Source organism: Trachemys scripta, chromosome 17 (genome assembly GCF_013100865.1).
Source record: "Trachemys scripta elegans isolate TJP31775 chromosome 17, CAS_Tse_1.0, whole genome shotgun sequence".
Lineage (NCBI taxonomy): Eukaryota > Metazoa > Chordata > Testudines > Emydidae > Trachemys > Trachemys scripta.
In genome coordinates, this window is record NC_048314.1 from 9,917,110 (window position 1) to 9,940,324 (window position 23,215).

The window sequence follows — 23,215 nt, forward strand, 5'->3', positions numbered from 1 at the left end:
AAATGAGGTCAGGGGTCCATTGTGCCTTGCCTAGGAGAGAATGAGACGAGGATTGCATTTTTCCCCACTAAGACAGCATGTGAAAAATATAAGTCATGCAACCAGAGAGATTAGACAGCCATGCAGATAGATCTCGCCTATGTGAGTCTGCCCAGTATGGCCCAGTCCTGTCTTGGATGGGCTCTGTCTAGGGAAGAAAGAGAGAGTTCAGTGTCCATGACCCATGCTCCCTTGTTGGGAATTAAAGTACCAATTAGTAGTGCCGGTTGTGGTGATCTGTTTTGTTGCAGACACCTGACTGCTAGGAATTGAACCAAAATGAATAAACAGCCCGACAGTGAGGACTTTGGGGCTTTTCATCAAAGACAGCAGAAATGTCCAAGGGATTTGGAATCCTGGGACTCCAGTAGAGCACAATTTACGAATTAACTGCACCTGTTTCTGAGGCCTTGGCTACACTGGCAATTCACAGCGCTGCAACTTGCTGCGCTCAGGGGTGTGAAAACGCCCCCCCCCCAGCGCAGCGAGTGCAGCGCTGTAAAGCGCCAGTGTAATCCGAGCCTGCAGCGCTGCACGCTCGCTCGCAGCGCAGCAAGCTATTCCCCTCGGAGAGGTGGAGTACATACAGCACTGCGAGAGAGCTCTACACTCGCGCTTCACAGCGCTGCCGTGGCCAAGTGTAGCCAAGGCCTTGGTGGAAACCCTGCATCGTTCCTCGGGGAGCTCATATCAAAAGACCTCTGGGAGACAAGCAAACAGAGGTGTTATTTCAGGGTCAGATAGAAACCAAAGGCGAGGAGAAGCCTTTTATTTATTATTATTGTTGTTTATTATTGCTGGAAGAAGGATGAGGAGATCAACACATAAAAGAGGGCAGTTTAAAAGAGAGAAGCTTAAAGAGAATGATCAAGAAACCTGTCTTAATTAACCAGAAATCTCTTTCTAAGGAAAAAAATCCTCCCCCACCCTGTTTGAGTCAAGAAACCTGAACAGGGTGGGGGTGGGGGGAATCTCTGAGCCAGTTAAACACACAAATAGAATTTATTCTCAAATTTGTAATTGTATCGGTGTAGCCAAAGGCACTGGGCCAAATCCATCACTGGTGGAATTCCAGTGAGGTGAATGGAGCTGGGGCCAAATTCATCCTTTATGCAGCTCTGAAGTCAATGGAGCAAGGGCTGAACATTCATCGCTGGTGCAACAAATTGGAGTGAATGGAGTTGCAGCCCAATTGACTCCTGGGGTGACTCAAATGAAATCAGTAGGGTTACCGCAAGAACGAATTTGGCCCATTAAGTTCAGCCTTTCTGTACTACAGCCTGATCCCAGGAGGTGCTGAGCAGTGTCCTCCTCTCCTACTGAAGTTAATGGGATGAGAGAGCTGCTCAGCATCGCTGAGGATGGTGCATGGTACCTCCCGGAAATGGACAGACTTCATGCATCTTTGGCTTATTTTCACCTCAGGGTCACCTTTAAAGCCTCATTTTCTCCCACCACACACCTGTATCTCTCCCCTGGCTCATCAACACAGTATTGCCCTGTTCGGGGAAAAGCAAGAAGCTACTCTGTTTAAAAAAAAAAAAAAAAAAATCAAATGACCAAATAAACAAACTGGTGTATGTCCTGCATCCAGTGGGGAATTGCACACAGCTGCGAAGAAACCACTGGTAAACTGCCCATTTTGCACAAAGCTACCCATTCTGTTTGTGCAGTTACATGTTTTGGTGCATAGCACAAAGAGGCTAACCGCTGGCTTGCTTATGCTGCTTTAATAGTTGTGTAACTCCGCTGCCTTTAATATAGTTGCTCCTGCTTTAATAGGGTGCTAGCGAAGTGGAGTAGGATTCAATAGAAATTATTCCAAAAACCTACAGAAATGACTGGAGAGAATGGAAGCCTTTCTACGGGTTATTTGGACCATCCTATCTGATTCTATAGGAGAGAAAAACTTCTCTGTTAAATTTTAGGAGATGATTCCCAAAACCTCCTGTATTGTAACTATTAAAGTCTGCAGGGCTTTTCCCTAATGGCTGAATGCTTCTGAAGTGCTGATGGCATGTGGTGTCATTGTGCAAAGTACTGACCCCCACTCCCCATCTTCCCGGTCTTGTGTCTTCTGACAGGTGTCCACGTTCTGAGCTGCAGGAACAATCCCCTGATTATCCCTGTGATCCATGACCTCAGTCACCCCTTCTACCACACCCAGGCTGTCCTCCTTAGCTTCAGCTCCCCGTATGTGGCCATCTCTGGGGTGGCCCTCCGCTCCTTCCACAACTTCGACCCCATCACCATCAGCAGCTGTCAAAGAGGACAGACCTACAGCCCGGCAGAGCAGAGGTGAGCCTGTGAGCATGCTGCCTCCTCCCCTAGCCACCCACCGACTCAGCTCCAGTGGGTCTGATCAAGAGGTTAAAAGGAGATAGGAGGGGCAAGGCCGATGAACTCTGCTGACCCTTTTGTGTTGTTGGTAAAAACAGCAGTGTTCTCATTGACCAGGATGGATGGGACATTTAACCCACACGGGACACTGTTAGTAAATTATTTCCTCCTCCTTTTCCCCCCCGCCTCTGTTATGAGATGTAATTGTGGCCCGCTGGCTGTATACACGTTCTCCAATAAGGAGTCGAGTTAGCCACTCACAAGTATAGTCCTTGATCTAAACTGCATTAGCACTACTATGGCTGCACTTCCATGGTGAATGAAGGGATTCCTGTGCCTTCGTTAGGCCTGATTCTGAAAAGCACCTCATAGTAGGTGCTTAGTACCTACCACTTTCACTGATTCTGTGGCTCTTTCCCATGGTCTGGAAAGCTTTTTGGGACCCCGTAGGATGAAAGGCCCTATAATAAACTTATTGTTGTTATTGATACATATCACCAATCCCTGCCAGTCTCTGCTTTGCAGCATCATGAAGAGATTGTGACCTTTCATAGCTCCTGTCTTTGCAGCCTCATGGATCTTTTCAGCAAGGCACTGAAAGGACACGTGGGGAGAACTTAGCAAAAAAACACAAAAGACATGTTTTCCCCCTCGCTACGCTCAAAGCCGCAAGTAATAGTCAAACTGTAGCAGCAGTAATAATAAAACAAGCAAGTTGCATTCCCTCACAAGCCCCTGCTCTGCCTCTAGGATCCTAGCAGTACTCTCTGGTTTTTGATAGCACTCCTGGCTGGTTTGTCAGGATCTCACTTTTTATTCCGAGAAGCGGGGGGGGGGGGGGGGGGAGTATATCTATCGCTAAATCAATTCAGTCAGTGTGTTCTGACCTAGATTCAATCATTCTGTGCAATAAGCTGTATAAATTCAGAGGCCCAAACACAGCAAGATCAAGTTTCAGATGAGAGGTCTAGTTTGGAAGTCTGGCCAACTCCCAGTGCAGGAGGTAAAGAGAGAGAGAGAGATAGAAACCGACCCATTGGAAGGAGGTAGCTAGGAGCAATGTGGAGTTTGAGAGGGTTCAGAAACAGTGCCCCATTTCTCTCTCTTGCTATTTTTCAGGAGAAATTGAACCATTTATTGTGAAATTAGAAGTGCTGTGTGTTTAGAAACGATATTTCCTTGATCTAAAAAAAAAAAAAATCCCCTTAGGCAAGACTTCAGCTGCAACAGAGCAAACTAACCTTTCGAAACATTTCTCTAACAATAATAACAATTGCCCACTCTGTCTTCTCTCCATGTTTTTAATGACACATGGCTGACCCCCTTTAAGCAGCTGCCCATTGGATCCCAAACTTTCAAAGTAAGAGTCTCACCTATTCAAAATATTAAAACTCAGAGACATCCGGGTTATGGCTAAGTGCTAGATTATGAATAAAGCTTCCAATGTCAAGTAAGGAGTTTAGAGACTTTCTGAAAGAAGGATTGAAATTAACAGGAGCCTTTTCAGTCCCTTCAATCAGGCCCTCATGATGGGAATGCAAATCACGGCATGGTGACCATATTCCGCCCGCCCCCTCCATAAAAGAGTTTGAATGATTGAATGTTATGGGGAAAGGAGTGTTAAGACAGGCATCAAAGAGGCCAAGTAATGAGCAACTGCCCAGACCTCTGGGAGTTAGCTGCTATCTTCTTGCTTCATTTATTTACCCAATCCAAGATGAACTTAGAAAGAGGGTTTATTTTAAATTAATTCTTAACCAGATCAGAACCTGCATGTAAGTTTCCTGTTCCCTTCTGCAGAGCCTGCCAAGCTGTCTTGATGTATTTCCCATTTGGGCTGTCCTCCATGGTAGAATCCAGCTGATCTCATACAAACATGCACTTTCTCTCTCTCCAGGAACTGTCTCTCTACCCCTCTTTCTCATTGGCTCAGGTCTCATTTGATGATGTAACTTTGTTTCCCCAATATAAGATTTTCCTCCTTCATTTTCCTCAGATAAACATGGATATTTTTGCCTCTTGTTTTGGCTTCAGTCTGCAAGAAAGGTTCTTCCCCTCCCCTCAAGGAGAATTATATTGGTTGGGGAGAATTGTACCCTCAGATATACAGATGCTTATAAGCTTGGGTGAGAGAGTTTGAATATGGAGGTGGGAGAGAAGAGGAATATGCCTCCCTTTAGAGCAGGGGTGGCCAACCTGAGCCTGAGAAGGAGCCAGAATTTACCAATGTACATTGCCAAAGAGCCACACTAATACATCAGCAGCCCTCCATCAGCTCCCCCACCCTGCTCCCAGCGCCTCCCACCCACCGGCAGCCCTGCTGATCAGTGCCTCCCCCTCCCTCCCCGCACCTCCCGATCAGCTGTTCCGTGGCATGCAGGAGGCTCTGGGGGGGAGAAACGAGGGCACTCCAGGCTCAGGGGAGGGGGCGGGAAGGGGGGGAGTGGGGGCAGGGCCTGTGGCAGAGCCAGGTGTTGAGCAGTGAGCACTCCCGGCACATTGGAAAGTTGGCGCCTGTAGCTCCAGCCCCGGAGTCGGTGCCTGTACAAGGAGCCGCATCTTAACTTCTGAAGAGCCACATGTGGCTCCGGAGCCACAGGTTGGCCACCCCTGATTTAGAGGTTCACACAACTTTTATTTTGGGGATGAATACATCTTTCCCATTTGTCACGAATTGGTCACCCTAATGACTGAGAATAAAAGATGCATTCCCTCTCCCTTTTAAAAGTATATATTTTGAGTGGTATTTTAAGAGCCTAAGGAGGTTAGGAGCGCAAGTTCCATTGAAATTCATTAGGATTTCTGCTCCTAATGTCCATAGGCACTTTGGAAAATCCAACCTTAATTTATAAGGCATTTATGGAGTGTTTATAAAATTGCATTCCTTATTTTTCCACTGATTTTCTTTTTCCAGTGCGCTGACAGTGGGACTTTTCAGCAGCGGTACACACCACCACTGGTGACATGCTGTCAAAATGACACATACGGTTGTCACATGACACCCTCAGAGCCGATGTCATGGGCCTGATTCTCCTCTCAGACTGGTCCTACGCTTGTACAGCTCCACTGATTTCAGTGACATTACTCCTTATTTACACTAGTGCAAGAGAGATCGAAAACAGGCCCATATAAGAATTTGTTTCTATGTCCACCCGATAGACACTATAATTCCATGAAGATGTATGTACGGTGATTACTAGGAAAAATCAGTGGTTGCCAGGCCTGGGTTTGAGATACTGTGGTTATTTCCTTTTCATGGTGCAGGGAATCAATGCGATGTCTTGCTTGCCCACTGTTCTTAAGTGCTGACATTTTCATGGCAACCTCTGTATCCCTTGTTCACAAGAAGAGCCGGGAATTTCCTTCACTTTGTCATGGAGTTGTTACTCTAATGGAAACTGCAGTTCACAGCTTAGGCAGACCCCTTGGTCCAACTGCTAGAATTCCTGGTTTCCCAACAGCCTTTCAGCTTTACAGTTCTCCACTGACTCCTTGTTTATAATGAAGATAAGTTTCCCCTTTGTGGGAAGGCCAACGATATCTTGTTTTATGTGGTTCTCTGGTACAGGTACTGCATGTTTTCTTGTTATATAACTATGTCACCACGGTGTGTATTTTATAGTTTGAAGAAAGTACATTTGCTTTTCCCAGTTTCATTGAACCTTGTTTTATTACTATCAACCTCACCGTTGCAGCCAAGAACCAGCTTATGCAGGGTGGGCTGTGTTTTTTACCCCTTTGAGTTATGTCTATGTAACGATACACACATACATAGAAATCGCTGCCTGTATACACATATACACGCTTAACAATTCTTCATGCCATTTGACAGTGCTGTAGGCAAAATAAACTAAAATCAAATCAGCATCTCCAAACTGCTTCTCCGCTCCCTGAGTGCAAGAATCGGGATCTGAATAACAGACCCACAGTTTGTTTAAACATGGTTTGGAAACCATGCACCCTCAGCTCCTTCCACAGAAGTGCATGACCTGGCATACCTGAGCCAGCATAAACCATTCCTCAACAACATACAATCCCCTCCCCTCACCCCTGCCTTAAAAAAAATGCCTTCCATCTGAGAATTCTCTCTTCGGTGGGCCAATACAACCCTCTCAGAAAGGTGGCCTCTCTCTCCTTTCAAGCGTTCGCTCAAGTCTCTCTTGCTCTCTCTTGCTCCAAGAAGAAATTACTAAGGAGACAGTCATCTGCAAAAGCGTAAAAAAAAACCCGAGCACCTTTTTGTAGTCCCTCCTGTTATTTTCTTAAAGAGAAAACAAAAAAGAACCCCCTCCTCCCCTGAACTCAGACTTGTTTTTTAATGCTCCTTTTCTTAACTCATTCTGCTGTAGTCTCCACCTCCTCTGCTTTCTGTCATTCTACAGAATTGCAGTCAACCTGCTTCTGGTGAAATTACTGAATTTCTCAGAGAGCTGTTAATCATAGAAGTCTTGGCCTGTGACTTGTGTTATAATTCAATGGGGTTTTAACCTTCGCCCTCTTTTGGTAATTGGCAAACAGCATCATTTGGCTTTTATTAAGCTAGAATGTGGTGCATTTTTTTTTCTCTTCAACACATTTTCACAGGGAGGAACTGCAAGGCATTCAGTTGTTAACACACACCTCCCAAACACTGCTTAGCTGCAGTGTGGGCTTAGAGGTGTTTTGGAAGCTTGAGCATTTTGAGGTCTTCATTTCAGCAGAAGTCTCACTGGAGATGATATTTCACAGAGCAGGAGAACCAGGTGGAAAAACTTTCACAGAGACCTGGTAATGGAACCCAGGGGTCCTGACACCTGCCCCCACCCTGCTCTAACCACTGTGAACCACTCCCCTTCCAAAGTGGGGAATGGAACCTAAGAGTCTGGATAACCAGCCAGTGGCTCTAAACAGTAGGCTATGCCTCTCCTTCCTTTCAGTTCACTCACTTTTAGAGCCAAACTTTTTAGAAAGCTCTGAAGTGTTCAGGTATTTATCACACACACAGAGCCCTCACCCACCCCCCTACCTTTTTTGTGTCTGCATTCCACTCCTATCAATATATACACACAATTCCCACTGATGTCCCTCTGGAAACTGGGCTGAGTTCAGTTTCACCCAGGTCATTGAATGAAAACTCAACAGCTGGTAACTATTTCTGATCACTGTCATGGATAGGATTTGAAGCAGAGAACCTAAAATGAAAGGCTCTGAACCCCATTCCAAATTCCCAGACCCATCCAATCCCCTCTGTCCAATGAATTCTGATATTTGCCTTATACATATTCAGGACTTCTGCTTCAGAACAAAGAAAGTGACAAGATGTTAGCAAAAAGCTGGAGAAAAGAAACTAAAAGGACAACAAGATTTTCAAATCTTTCTTTGGTTGAACTGTATAACTGCAACCAGCAGTGTAACTGGAAACAGCCTCATGCATCTGCTTTTCTAAAGCATTCACCGAAACCTACTTTGTTTTGAGTAAAGAGAGAGAGTCTGCTTTTTCTCGGTTGGCAAGTGCCCTCCAGACAGACCAGAAGAAAGGTCCATCTCTGCTTTCTTGTGTCCACCTCAGTGAGACCTGGTGATGATGAGAACATTAGAAACATGGGTAGAGGGTGTGTGTGTGTGTGTGGTATTATGTGCATTGTTATAGAATCAATGTAGACAGAAATGTTTAAGATCTAAGACCCAAATCTATCCTCAACTACACAGGTAGTCACATCTATGTAAAATGAGGTCAGAACTGGCCCTCTATTGTATGCCAGGGTGTATTTGTGTGTCTTTGTGCTTGCCTATACAAGTCTATTTGGCAGAGAGATCACTAAGGAAATTACTTAAATAATGAGGGTGCACAGTGTTAGGATGAGTTCTTGGAAAAAAAAGTGTTTGACCTCAGGGTTAGGAAAAGATATTTGGCTGCTGTATGCTTTACAAAGCAGGAGGTGTTGTTTTGTTTTTATGTAAGGAAGGAAGAGTTCCTCTTAATTGTCATAATTTTGTACAAACACATTACAATACAGATGTTTCCAGATTGTGTTACCAGGGCCCCAATTCAGCAGATCACTTAACTACATGCTTAAGTCCCATTGATGTCATATACTTCCAGTGGGACTTAAGCATATGCTTGAAGATAAGTTCATGTTTAAGTGCCTTGCTGAATCAGGGCCAATATTAGCAGAGGGGAATTGGAGCTAAAGTTTTGAGCATATCTAGATTGGAGATGGGCGAAATGGTTCAGATAAAATAAAGAAGATCAAAAAGAAAAGAAAAACTAATTCAGAACTTCAGCACAGATATGAACTTAACTTACATTTTCTGTGAAGCTCAAAATACTTTGGTTAAATATATATTTTAACAAAGTCACATGTCTCTTCTCCTCCTGGTTTCAATTGGTGATGCCACACTGTGAGACAGGCTGTTGGTGCAATATTAGTTCCAACATGGCTGAAACCAAAAGGCACTAGAAATCTTATAAAACTCACAATCTTGTATTTCCCAAGTTCTCTAGTCTGCAAAAGATGTGGATGAGTTTGGAGGAGTGCATAGTTCCCCTTCCCCGCATACTTTTCCAAGTTTTCCCAATTTGTCCATTAATGTAAAAAGCCAACATCCCAGATTTGAGTGTCAGAGGTTAGAAAGCTTTGGAGACAAGGTACTTGAAAAGATGCAGATAGTAATACAATCGTCCTTATGTTTCCAAACCAGTGGTATCTTCAGAGAAATGAGTCAGCAGGAATTAAGCTATGCAAAATGTTAATAGTGAAGAATAGTTTAGGTTGGATATTAGGAAACACTATTTCACTAGGAGGGTGATGAAGCACTGGAATGGGTTATCTAGGGAGGTGGTGGAATCTCCTTCCTTAGAGGTTTTTAAGGTCAGGCTTGACAAAGCCCTGGCTGGGATGATTTAGTTGGGGATTGGTCCTGCTTTGAGCAGGGGGTTGGACTAGATGACTCCTGAGATCCCGTCCAACCCATATATTCTATGAAGATCAAAACCAAGTGGACTCTAATTTTGGGTGCCCTGATTTTTAGGTGCACAGCTTTAAATGCACAGGGTGTGAGTTTGGGAGTTTAGTGCCCCTGCATCTGCTTTTGACTCCAGCTGGTGCTGCAGGTGCGGAGCATCTCTGAAAATCACACTGAAGCTGTCTCAAGTTGGGCACCCAAATGTAGAGACCACTTGTGCAAATATTGAATCAGACCTTCTCTGTACCTTGGCTTCCCTGTCTGTAACATACCGTTCTTTGAAATCTGCTTAGCGATCCTCAGATGAACAGTGCAAAGTTTCATTAAGTCATTAATTGAAAAACTATTGTCCACATTTAAGAAGGTGGATTAAGGTAAGATTTTTCACAGTTTCGCTCCTTAGGAATGTATGGTTTCTTGAACATGTCATGTTTTCCCATTCCTACATGGTAGTACCTGAGAAAGGAATGGTGCAGCCCACCATTTTGTGCTTAAGGGCATGATGGGTTCTGTCTGGATGTTTTTCTTGTTGATATTTGTTTAGCTTATTAACTCTGCACTTGCAGCACTCGGGTCAGGATGATGACTCCAAAATTAATTGGGATTTACAGCTGACAGTAGCTGATCCCAAACTGGAACTAGCATCAAGAGAACCAAAAGTATTTAAATTGGAAACATTTGGTAGTAGTAGTTGTTGTTGTACAAAAAGTGAATGGTCGCATTGTTTTTTTTTTATGAAGTCATTCTTATAAAGTTACATGCTGAGAGAGCTGCTTGGAGCCTGCTAACCAAAGCATAATCTGGAGCCCCAAGGGCAGGGCCGGCTCCAGGCACCAGCTTAACAAGCAGGTGCTTGGGGCGGCCAAGGAAGAGGGGCGGCATGTGCAGCAATTCGGGGGCGGCAGGTCCCTCACTCCCTCTAGGAACGAAGGACCTGCCGCTGAACTGCCGCCGCCGATCGCGGCTTTTTTTTTCCCCCCCCCAATTGCCACCGCCGGTCGCGATTGCAGTCGCGGCTTGTTTGTTTGTTTGTTTGTTTGTTTGTTTGTTTGTTTGTTTGTTTGGGGCGGCAGAAATGCTGGAGCCGGCCCTGTTCAAGGGATTGCTAAAAATGTTCCCCAGCCATTTGCTAAGACTATAAGGGGACTTGTAAGCAGAACGAGGAACATCACAAGAAGTGTTACTTAATGCTTTTGCCCCTGGCGTTTCAGTTCTGTATGACTATCAATGGTCATGTGGGGGCCAGATTCTTGTTCTCACATTCACCAATGAAAATCAAGGCTAGCTCTGTTGACTTCAGTGGAGTTACTCCAGATTTGTACTGGTGTAAGGACAACAGAATTTGGCCCTGATTTTTCTCAGGTTTGTTCCTTCCTATGATATCCTTCAAGGCTTGAATTCAGGGTAGCATCAATGTGCTGTACATTCGTGTACATCAGATATTTACTGAAAAGGGTCTATTATTTTATTTATTTTTCTCTGACTTTTGTGCAAAAGGATTTAATTGTTCCTGCAAGATTTACAAGGTTCACAACATGTATTTTTGAGAACAGATTTCTCCTTATTCAATGTGTTGAATTATCAATGATGTTCACTTTGTTCCTCAACAACACAACTTACTTCTCATTGAAGCACCAAGGCAGAAGAAATTCACATTCAAAATATCACTGTCAAAAATGGAGGAAAACAAAATAACACTTAGCCTCAGTGCACAGGTGTAGTTGGAATGTGTAGTGAGGATTGGGCAAGACATCATATTTAATATCCATTACCTTTTAGTGGCCAGATTCGACAGACCTTATGAATGTTAAGTGGGACCCTCTTCAATAATTAGTTCCACTCGTGTCAACAAGACTACTTGCAAAGTAAAATGCTGCTCAATTTTAAGTAAGGGTGGCTGCATCTAGGACTAGTTGAGGGAGTGCTTCTAAAAGACTCTCAGTAACAGAGATTTCAGTTGGACTGCTTATGGAGTATAATACTATTCGTTGTGAGTTTGGTCCTAAGTGGGAATTGTGGAAGCATCTTTCAGATGCTGCCACCTTACTCAGACTGGGCAGCATCAACCTAGAAGAAAGGGATGGGAATTGGACCGATTGAGTCTGTCTGAATGCAGAGGATATAAGCAGCCCAACTCATTTCAGTGACGGGCTTCCCAGAGGCAAGGAATGGTTGAATTCCAAGAGTAGGTTACTTCCCAGGCAGGGTTATTTCCTAGTTGGAAGAGAAATGATCTGATACAGTGACAGAATACTGTGTCCAAGTCTGATCTGCGACTCAGTATGTCCCAAGTTCTAAACCTGGCTCCGCCTCTGACTGACTGAGTGGCTTTGGGCAAGTCATTTCCCCTTTCTGTATCTCCTTCCCCAACTCTAAAATGGGATTAATTGCCCTGACCCAGCTTCCTCACAAGGATAGCATGAGGTAGTTACTTAATGGAGTGGTTCTGAACCAGGGGTTGGGGCCTCTGGGGGCTGCAAGAAAGCTTCAGGGGGGGCCGCCAAGCAGGGCCAGCATTAGACTCACTGGGGCCCAGAGTGGAAAGCTGAACCCCCACCGCATGGGACTGAAGCCCAGGGCCCTGAGCCACGTCACCTGGGGCTGAAGCCGAAGCCTGAGCAATGTAGCTTCACAGGCATGGGGCCCCAGGCGGTTGCCCTGGTTGCTACCCCCTTTTATACGCAGAAAACCAGTTATTGTGGCACACATGGGCTGTGGAGTTTTTATAGGACGCTGGGGGGGGGGGCTCAGAAAGAAAAAGGCTGAGAACCCCAGACTTAGTGTCCATACAACGCTTTGACCACATAAAAATATCATGTAAATCATTGTTTCTCAACCTGCTGGCAGCTTGCAGCCCAATCAGTCCCCAGCTGCAGCCCATGTGACGTCCTCAGGGCCACACAGGTAGTATATCTATTGTGTGGATGCGACCCACATAACACAGAGAGAGCTGCATATGCAATAGTAAATAGGCTGAGAACCCCTGGGTAAATGCTCATGTTCCTGAGCTGGGTACGTTTTCAGTAGTTGTTATGTCTGGGTTCTCCTAGACTGAAAGACTTTGCTGCACACAATCTTCTATGTGTCGTTTAAAAACAATCATTATTTTGCAAATTGTTTTAAATATTAATATCACTTCCCGGGAGGAAACAGACAGGTTCCATCTGTTCAAACGCTTTGTGGACAGGAAGGCAGCAAGTGGAGTGATCTGAAAAGACAGCATAGAACTGAGCTTGTTCTAACTGATAAGAGCTTATCGCTAGCGACATACCTGGAGTTGTGTTCTTTGTGACCTGAGTGTGTTAGTCTCAATCCAGTCCCCCCAAAACAGGTGTCGGCATCACAAAAACACCGGCATTATTGGTATGAGCTGACACTTGTAATTTTAGCAGAGAGCAAAGATTGGGTGGTGCCTGGAGCCCGAACAACGTCCCTAAACCTTGAAGATGGTTCTTCTACGGTAAGATTTGGTGGAGCGCTGAAGGGAAGCCTGAGATGCTGTTCGTGTTCTGTGTATCCTGAACAAAAACCAAATGTCATTCTCAAGCACTGACAACCTGGCCCCTTGCCACCAGCATTACGTTCACATGCACAAGATCTGTAATGTGCTGCAGGTGTCATTGCCAGCACGCACTCGTTCAGCAGGAAGTGTGACAACGGTGCCTACTGTTCCCGGATGATTTTTGCAAAACGAGTTCAGTATTCAAGCTGTGTGACTTGTACGTGCTGCCCTGCCAATGGAGCATTTGTCAGTCTAGCATTGTCCTGCAAAAATGAACTAAAGGGGCCATTTCTTGTTTCCTTACTAGCTGTGTCCACTACTCCTGCGAAGCCACTGACTGTCAAGAGCTGCAGATTGAGAATGCTGTGCTGAACTGCACCAGTGGGGAGCTCTACAACGGTGCCCAGTGCAGTGTGAGTTGCAAGATGGGCTACATTCTGCAAGTACAGCGAGATGATGACCTCATCAAGAGCCAGGTGTGTTGGGGGGGGTCTCCGAAAGGAGAGATGGGTAAATGTCTGGATAAAATAGGAACTGACTCCCACTTTCATCTACATTTCAAAATTGTTTTCAAACATGCCTCTGCACTTCCTAGTCCCTTCCAGGCTCAGCAGCAGAAATACTGGAACGCCATAAGAAAGCCCATTCTCATGGTACAATTCCTGCTCTGATCCAGGAGTAGGACATACCAGGAGTGTCACAAGAAATCCTGTATTCACGCGATTTCCAGGTCACTTTTACAGACCCAGAAAGTTGGAATAGGTTCACAGGAGGTTCTTTATCAGAATAGAAACTTAGGGTGACCGGATGTCCTGATTTTATAGGGACAGTCCCAATTTTTGGGTCTTTTTCTTATATAGGCTCCTATTACCCCCCACCCCGTCCCGATTTTTCACACTTGCTGTCTGGTCAGCCTATAGAAACTCCAAACATTTGGAGGTTCCTCCATCATCACACAGATGATAAAAAGTTGGGTCTTATTGTAGAAAGCCTTTCATGAGAGTATTTCCAACCACCTTACAAAACATTTAGTTGCCCCTCATAAAATGCAAGAGAGAGGGGGTGAGTATTACTACCTTCCTTTGCAGTTGGAGAAATTGAGGCATAGAAAGGCCAAATGGCTCACACAAGATCACACAAGTAGTCATTGTCAGGGCTGAAAAAAGAATCCAGGTATCCTCATCCACAGATCTATGCTTGAGCTAGTAGATGACACTCCTTCCCAACAGCCAAACAGCTATAGCAAGATTAGCTAGATCTATAGCTTCTATAGGTCTTCTTGTTTGAGAAAGAGGCAGTTTTACTCTATAGAAACATGTTCTAATGATGGGTGAACCTCAAATGTTTCTGAAATGTGGATAAAAACCCAAACGTTTAGATGGTTATTCTGACCTTATCTGATCTTACTAGGTCTGGAAAACTGAACGGTGAATCTCACAAGCACGAGCTTTCTGGTGAGATTTCTGGTGTTTTCTCCTTTGTCTTGGCCTGATAATGTCACAGCCGCGCCTCTTTTGCAGCATTTCATTCCGTCTGCTTCCAGCCAGAACCTGACAGTGCAGAGATGCACAAACATGAACTACAAGGGGAAAAATGGATCCAGGTGTTTCAGATTAAAAAAACAAAAAAAGTGGTTCAGACCGTGATAAGCCTCCAGTCCTACAAGTGCACGTGTTGGCAGAGAGGGCAAGGGACGGGGGAAACTGTTCATTTGTTTTCCTGTTTAAACAAAACCAACAAGGGGAGGCAACACCACTTAGGAAATTTTACATTAATTTTGTGCTGGAAATATTTATACTTTGTTCCTGGAAAATCGATGGTGTGTGTTGACAGCATGGCAGAGTGTTCATGTGTGTCACAGGAAGCGTGGCGTGTGTGCGAATACCTTTTAGCAGAAACCCCGGAGAACCCTCCTTGGAATCCTTTTTCCACTCCCACCCCCAAATACCTGACACTTGCTACAATCTGGTGCATTCCAAAGCCAAACTATTTGCTCTTCAGAAGGATTGTTGTGAGCACCAGGCATAAGTCATCCCCAGGCAGGGATGCTTTTTCAGTGCCCGGAGAGGGGACTGAACTTCAACAGAGCTGTGAAAATCACTCCAGCTTTCCCTGAAGTCTGGGGGAAGAGAGTGAATGTGGGGGCAGGGGAGTTGTCCCATGACTCCCACATTCAGAACGACCCTGGACTCATGTTAAGTTTGGGGGCAAAGCTTTGGAGTTTTCCTCTTCCTCCATCCCCCCCCTCCCCATAGACTGGTTCCCTCTTTTCAGACCTGTTTACGTAAAACCAGTTGGGTCCTGCCTGCAAGACCAACAGTGCTTTAGTTAAGGTGTTCCACATGGGCACTTTTTTCTGTGGTAGGGGCAGCAAGCCTGTGTTGCGGGGGATATAAAGGAAAACAGCCACCCTCAGCAGCTTGTCTGTATTTGTAAAATACTGTGCTCTTCATAAGATCAATGAGGGGGAGACAAAGTGGAGGGGAATGAGTCAGCCCTTTCAACTCAATTACAAAACAAATACAGGACCCCAGGAGCTGGGCCTCTTCCATCTTAATTGGCATCAGCACCAGAACCTTAGCTCCAGCTGAACATTTTTGCAGACTAGAAAACAAAGCCTCAAACAAGCCTGAATGACTGACCAGGGAAATAGTTGGACTAGATATTTACATTGAGAACACAGGAATCCACAAACCAAATAAAACAACTACAGTTGTTTCACCAACACCATATCGCTTAAATGGGTAAAGTCCCTAATGGGGAAGATTGAAGCCAATTATTACTGTATGGTTTTGATCAGAGAACCCTGGTTTCAAAGTGTGCTTCCCCCTCTGGCCCCCCCGAGCATTCAGCACTTGATCTGATTCATATGACACCACTTGAGATGTTCATTCCACTGGCCAAGGAGATTCACTGTCTGCCACAATGCTCTTATCCGAACCCTGATCCACCCCACACTTTGTTCTCAACAATCCTCTCCCAAAGAGCAAAAAAAACCAAAAAAAAAAAACCACCACCCTAGGCCAAAGGTTCTCTGCCTTTGTTATATTCTGTGCATTCATTGTAGTGTAGAGGCCCCAGTTCAGCAGAGTTAAGCATGTGCTTAAGTCCATCCCTCTTCGGCAACGCACTTAAGCACATGCTTAAAGTTATGCACGTGCTTAAGAGATCTCACCATGCTCCGCACAGGGGTTCTTTATTTCATTGCAGTCAGGTGCTTCAGGCTGGAATTTGGGTTATTTTTACGCAAGAAATAAAATCTCTGAGAAATCCTGGAATTTAATTATCATGGTTTAGATTCCTTTTATTTATTTTTTTCCTTCCTCAGTTGCTTCCCAACTTCCAGTTTCTCTTCTGATGACTGTAGTTTGGAAGTAAAATGGGATGTATGGATTGTTGACTATCAATAACCAATGGACTTTTTTGCCTTGGGTTAGGATGGAATCTCTGTATTTGCAGTGGTTTTTGTGCAGAACTGGAAACATGCTCCTCGTGTTCAGCGGAAGGAAACTGGAGAGAGGGAGAAGGAAAGCAGTTTTGCACAAGCTGATATTCCATAATGTTGGCTAGGGAAGGAAATCAGGCATCTGAAAGAGAGTTGTAAATATCTATAGCCTTCTTGGTGGGAGGGACAGTGAGGACTGCCATGCTGATGAAAATGATTGATGATCACACCCTGATTTCAGCTCCAGCGCTGAATTTCTCATAGACATTTCAGAGTGCGGCTTTTTTAGGGACTGAACAGAGAGAATTCCAGGGCAGATTTAAAAAAAAAAAAAGATTTAGGAGCACAAGTACCATTGAAAGTCAATCTCTATCATCTCTTAAACACTTTTGAAAATCTCCATCTCAGTGGCTAAAAACTGTTCAGCCTTTGGGTCTGTGTTGAGTCCCAGTCCTTACCCATTCCTGGGACATGAAGATAAGAACATAAGAACAGCCCTACTGGGTCATACCAAAGGTCCATCTAGCCCGGTATCCTGTCTACCGACAGTGGCCAGTGCCAAGTGCCCCAGAGGGAATGAACACAACAGGTAACACTGGTCTACAATTTTTGAGAAGTCGTCTGCTTCAGAGATAAAATGTGCTATTTATTATGTATTTTGATGTGCTGAATTCAAATATGACAATTAAAACAACTGATTGACTACTGTTTCTAAGATATTTAAGTTTTTTTTACATTTTATGCCTATGTATATTGTGTAGATAGTGGAGTTTTAATCATAAATTGTAAACCTAGGTCTTTTCATGTGTTTATGGTTGCTTTATATAATAATATTTCACCTGTCCTGTTTATGTAACACTTTAAAAATCAGCAAAAGGGTTATATAAATAAAATTTATTATGAAACAAAAGGCAAAAAACTATTATGTACATAGTTTAGTCCTATTCAGTGTCTACTCGGTGCTTCTTGGCTTGTCTCTTGTATTCATTAAATGGAGCATCTCTTGTCACTGTCCAGCAATAGTCTGCAAGCATTGATGGGCTCCATTTGCCCTGATGGCGTTTCTCCATTGTTGCAATGTCCTGGTGAAATTGTTCGCCATGCTCGTTGCTCACTGCTTCGCAGTTTGGTGGAAAAAAATCTAGATGAGAGTGCAAAAAATGTATCTTTAGTGACATGTTGCAACCAAGGCTTTTGTATCTCTTGAGGAGGTTTTCCACCAACAACCTGTAGTTATCTGCCTTGTTTCCGAGAAAATTCATTGCCACTAACTGGAAGGCTTTCCATGCCGTCTTTTCCTTGCCACGCAGTGCATGGTCAAATGCATCATCTCAAAGAAGGTCACGAATCTGAGGACCAACAAAGACACCTTCATTTATCTTAGCTTCACTTAACCTTGGAAATTTTCCATGGAGGTACTTGAAAGCTGCTTGTGTTTTGTCAATGGCCTTGACAAAGTTCTTCATCAGACCCAGCTTGATGTGTAAGGGTGGTAACAAAATCTTCCTTGATTCAGCAAGTGGTGGATGCTGAACACTTTTCCCCCCAGGCTCCAATGACTGTCAGAGTGGCCAATCTTTCTTGATGTAGTGGGAATCTCTTGCACGACTATCCCATTCGCAGAGAAAACAGCAGTACTTTGTGTATCCAGTCTGCAGACCAAGCAAGAGAGCAACAACCTTCAAATCGCCACAAAAGTGCCATGATGTTGGTCATAGTTTATACACCTCAAAAGTTGTTTCATGTTGTCATAGGTTTCCTTCATATGGACTGCATGACCAACTGGAATTGATGGCAAAACATTGCCATTATGCAGTAAAACAGCTTTAAGACTCGTCTTCGATGAATCAATGAACAGTCTCCACTCATCTGGATCGTGAACGATGTTGAGGGCTGCCATCACACCATCGATGTTGTTGCAGGCTACAAAATCACCTTCCATGAAGAAGAATGGGACAAGATCCTTTTGACGGTCACGGAACATGGAAACCCTAACATCACCTGCCAGGAGATTCCACTGCTGTAGTCTGGAGCCCAACAGCTCTGCCTTACTCTTGGGTAGTTCCAAATCCCTGACAAGGTCATTCAGTTCACCTTGTGTTATGAGGTGTGGTTCAGAGGAGGAAGATGGGAGAAAATGTGGGTCCTATGACATTGATGGTTCAGGACCAGAAGTTTCATCCTCTTCCTCGTCTGACTCAAGTGAGAATGATTGTGGTGCATCAGGAACCGGCAGTCCTTCTCCGTGGGGTACTGGGCATATAGCTGATGGAATGTTTGGATAATGCACAGTCCACTTTTTCTTCTTTGACACACCTTTCCCAACTGGAGGCACCATGCAGAAGTAACAATTGCTGGTATGATCTGTTAGCTCTCTCCTAATCATTGGCACTGCAAAAGGCATAGGTTTCCTTTTCCTGTTCAACCACTGGCGAAGATTTGTTGCACAAGTGTTGCAGCATATGTGTGGGGCCCACGTCTTGTCCTGATCTCCAATTTTGCAGCCAAAATAAAGGTGACAGGCTTTCTTAACCATAGTGGTTATACTGCGCTTTTGTGATGCAAAAGTCACTTCACCACAAACATAGCAGAAGTTATCTGCATTGTTCACACAAGTACGAGGCATCTCTGCTCACTTTGGCTAAACAGAAACGTGTCCCTTTGCAAACTCAAACACTGACAAATAAGAGAGCACGACACTGTATGATCTCTAGAGCTTATATAGGGCAATTTGTTCAGCAGAGCGATGTAAGCTTCGTTATGATTGCATCATCCATGACTTTTAGGAATAACATGATGCAATTCATATCATGTATGATGCACTACCAGCTTCAGATTGCATCATTCATTGTTTTGCCTAAAAAGCAAGTACTGTCCAAACCCAGTCATAGATTTATTCATAGATCCAGTCAAAGATGTATTTTAGTCATTTCTGGTTTAAATTGAGATCCCTTCCCTTTATAACTCACTTATCCTCCACCATTCCCAAGTCAAGGGTCGTATATACTGACCCAATAGCATATCTTGAAAACTAGAGCCAATCAACAATTTTAAGCATCATTTTGGCTGTAGAGCAGGGTAATCATCAAGTGATCCATCCCCTGTTGCTCATTCCCAGCTTCTGGCAAATAGAGGCTAGGGACGCCATTCCTGCCCATCCTGGCTAATAGCCATTGATGGACCTATCCTCCATGAATTTATCTAGTTCTTTTTGAACTCTGTTATGGTCTTGGCCATCACAACATCCTCTGGCAAGGAGTTCTACAGGTTGATTGTGCGTTGTGTGAGGAAATACTTCCTTTTGTTTGTTTTAAACCTGCTGCCTATTCATTTCATTTGGTGACCCCTAGTTCTTGTGTTATGAGAAGGAGTAAACAACACTTCCTTATCTACTTTCTCTACACCAGTCATAATTTTATAGACCTTAATCATATCTCCCCTTAGCCATCTCTTTTCCAAGCTGAAAAGTCCCAGTCTTATTAATCTCTCCTCATACGGAAGCCGTTCCATATCGCTAATCATTTTTGTTGCCCTTTTCTGAATCTTTTCCATTCAATAAGTGCTCTATTGAGGAGAGGGGCATCTAAGGGCAAATACAGCAAAGCCATGTTCAGTAAACACAGTCCAACTTTTGTCCTGGTGACCCTTTTCACATAGCAAACCTCTGAGTGCGACCCTCCCCTTATAAATGAAAAAGACTTTGTAATATATTTAACACTGTTATAAATGCTGGAGGCAAAGCGGGGTTTGGGGTGGAGGCTGATAGCTCACGACCCCCCATGTAATGACCTTGCGACCCCCTGAGGGGTCCCGATCCCATTTGAGATCCCTGGAGTAAACAGAAGTGGAGCAGTGGCATGGCTATTTACTGTAACTGTCTCTCAACCTCACTTAACCATATCGACGACAAAAGAAGCTCTGTGTGCTGATGGGGGCTAAATTCTCAATGCACCTTTTCCCACATAGGGCCGTTTTCAATTACCCATGACATCCGTTTCTTCCTCTAGCCATATTTCATTTTGTCCCACCTTTCTTTTCCTCCCATCTTCATCTCTCTTGTTCTTCTTTTCCTCCCTCCTCTCTTCTTTTTTCATTACCTTTCTCCTCCTCCCCCTTCCCCCATCCCTTTTTTTTGTCCTTCCTTCCCTAAAAGCCCCGGTCGCTTGGTTATTTGTTGTCGTCTCTCCTTCTGGATGCCACTGCTGCTGCGGTTGCGAGGTATTACTGAAAACCCAGCAGCTCCTTAGTGTTGTGCAAAGGCATCATCAATCATGCCAGGCAAAGAAAGCACAGTCCATGTGGGTTCAATTAGCGGCACAGTAAGTGGGCAGCAGTGGAAGAGTACTTAGAGGAGAGCACACAGCTGTTCATTTTTAAGCAGGGGAAACTTCACACGTGAAACGGCTCTTGAGGAAGGAGCAGTCAGATCTCGGGCAGAGGGATGGGGACGTGGAGTCTCACAAGCTGTCAGAAGTCCCAGGAAACAACTTTTATGACACTGCCTGAGTTTTAGTTCCTTTAATCTGCACCAGACACTGGGGGACTGTATTTCTTTTTTTTTTTTTTTCAGTCTCTCCCTACGTAAGGCTCATTTTGGAAGGCAGAGGAGTGAGGGAAGCAGGTGCTGGGGATGCCAGTCAGAGCAACACAAAGTGCCCAAAGTGACAGCTAATAAACCCCAGGCAAACGCCAAGTGCTGCACAGGTGCTGCCTTGGGCTGTGGCCTTGACAGGTTTCACCAGCTAAGCAGGCTTGTGCCTGGTCAGTACTTTAATGGGAGCGCTGCAAGGGAGAGCATGGGTGCTTCTGGCTATGATGCAGCTGATGACTCAGGGGGTGGTGCTGCTTCCTCTGAGGCAGCCCTGATTAATGACCCACTGTGGAATTAAGGAATGCTCTGCCGCTGGATCTGCCATCTTTTGGATGAGGTCCTGGCCACCTGTGGCCTTCACAGAGCCTTTAGCACATTTTGCAAAAAGAGGGCTGTGAATGCTGGCTCCCTGGGTACATTTACTATAACTCTGGCAATCTGAATTCCCCCTGCACATTGAAACGAGTAAGTTAGCTTTCACTTTCCTTTCCTGAAAGCCATGACTGTAATGTTCTGCCACAAAGGTATGTGTGTTTCAGTATTCATTAAAGTGACGATGGTAGATGATCAGAATGCTTTAAAGAGTGCAATATCAATGACCTTGAAAACCAAGAGCCCCCACCATACCATTTAGGGAACAAATTGCTTGAGAAGCCAATGATCGCACACTCTGATATGTTATTTTTCTACAATGAACAGTCTTTTGATTAGGATGTGCACTGGCTGAGGGGTTTGAAGTATTCTAGTGGTTCTTCTTATCCTGAAGAGGATGATCCTCCAGGTCTGGGGAAGTTCCACTGGAGGGAAGCCTTGGGCCAAATGCAACAAGAGACTGAATTTTCCTGTTACACGGCAGAGAATGATCATGCCGTATCAGGATACAGGACAGAGGCCGCGCTACGTGCAGAATAAGTGCACTGCTGACAAGTGGTGTCTTCTAAGCTACAGGGCAATAACCCAGTCACTTACCATTTCCCACAGGCTGCAGCTGGTTGCCCTGTACTATTGGACTAATATATAACACAACTACTGCTGAAGCCTTTCAGGAATTGCTAGCTAGTGCAGTGCACACTTGACTACTTCTCGAGTGGGCCTGCATAAATGTATAACACCTGGGCTCGAGTTTCTATATTATTTCCCTGTTTGTGGGAGCAGTTCAAGGTGTTCAGAAAATGTTTTTAACCCTCTGACTGGCCTGGGGCCTGGTTAATGAAAAGATTCTTTAAAAACATTAGGAGCCAAGAGAAAGATAAAGGAAAGTGTAGATCCTCTGCTTAGCGGGGAAGAGCGATAATAACAGATGACATCACAAAGGCTGAGGTGTTTAATACCCATTTGGCTTCAGTCTTCACTAAAAATGATAATGGTGACCAAATACTCAGCAGAATTAATATTAACAACAAGGGGGAAGGAACACCAGCCAAAATAGGGAAAGAACAGGTTAAAGAATGTTTAGATAATACTTAAGGAACTAGCGGAAGCAATCTCGGAACTGTTAGTGATTATCTTTGAGAACTTCTGGAGGATGAGTGAGGTCCCAGAGGGCTGGAAAAAGGTAAACATACATAGTATCTATCTTTCAAATGGGGAACAAAGAGGACCTGGGGAATTACAGACCATTCAGCCTAACTTAAATACCTGGAAAGATACTGGAAGAAATTGCTAAACCATCAGTTTGTAAGCACTTAGAGAGTAATAGGGTTATAAGGAATAGCCAGCATAAATTTGAAGAACAAATCAAGCCAAACTAACCTAATTCTCTTCTTTGTTAGCTTTACTGGCCTAGTAGATGTGGGGAACCAATAGACGTGATATACGTTGATTATAGTAAGGCTTTTGACACAGTCTCACGTGACATTCTCATAAGCGAACTAGGGAAATGTGATGTAGATTAAATTACTCTGAGGTAGGTGCACAATTGGTTGCTATACCGTACTCCAAGAATAGTTATAACTGATTCACTGTCAAATTGGGAGGGTGTATCTAGTGGAGTCCTGGAGGATTCAGTCCTGGGTCCAGTACTATTCAATATTTTTATTCATGACTTGAATAATGGAGTGGAGAGCATGCTTCTAAAATTTGTGGATGACACCAAGCTGGGAGGGGTTGCAAGCACTTGGAGGACAGGATTAGAATTCAGAACAACCTTGACAAATTGGAGAGTTGGTCTGAAATCAACAAGATGAAATTGAATAAAGACAATCGCAAAGTACTACACTTACAAAAATCAAATGCACAACTACAAAATGGGGGATAAATGGGAAGGTGGTCAGATTGCTGAAAAGGATCTGGGGGTTATAGTGTATCACAAATGGAATACGACTCAACAATGTGATGCAGTTGTGAAAAAAAG

At 44.3% G+C, this 23,215-nt stretch overlaps 1 protein-coding gene across 1 annotated transcript in view; it reads left to right on the plus strand.

The window, feature by feature from the left end:
• Positions 1 to 23,215, plus strand: part of PAPPA (pappalysin 1) — a 229,378-nt gene that overhangs the window by 151,120 nt on the left and 55,043 nt on the right. Inside the window, exons 13-14 of the mRNA XM_034793713.1 lie at positions 2,124 to 2,337; positions 13,134 to 13,302. Coding sequence (XP_034649604.1) covers positions 2,124 to 2,337; positions 13,134 to 13,302 — 383 coding nt within the window. The remainder of the gene's footprint in view (positions 1 to 2,123; positions 2,338 to 13,133; positions 13,303 to 23,215) is intronic.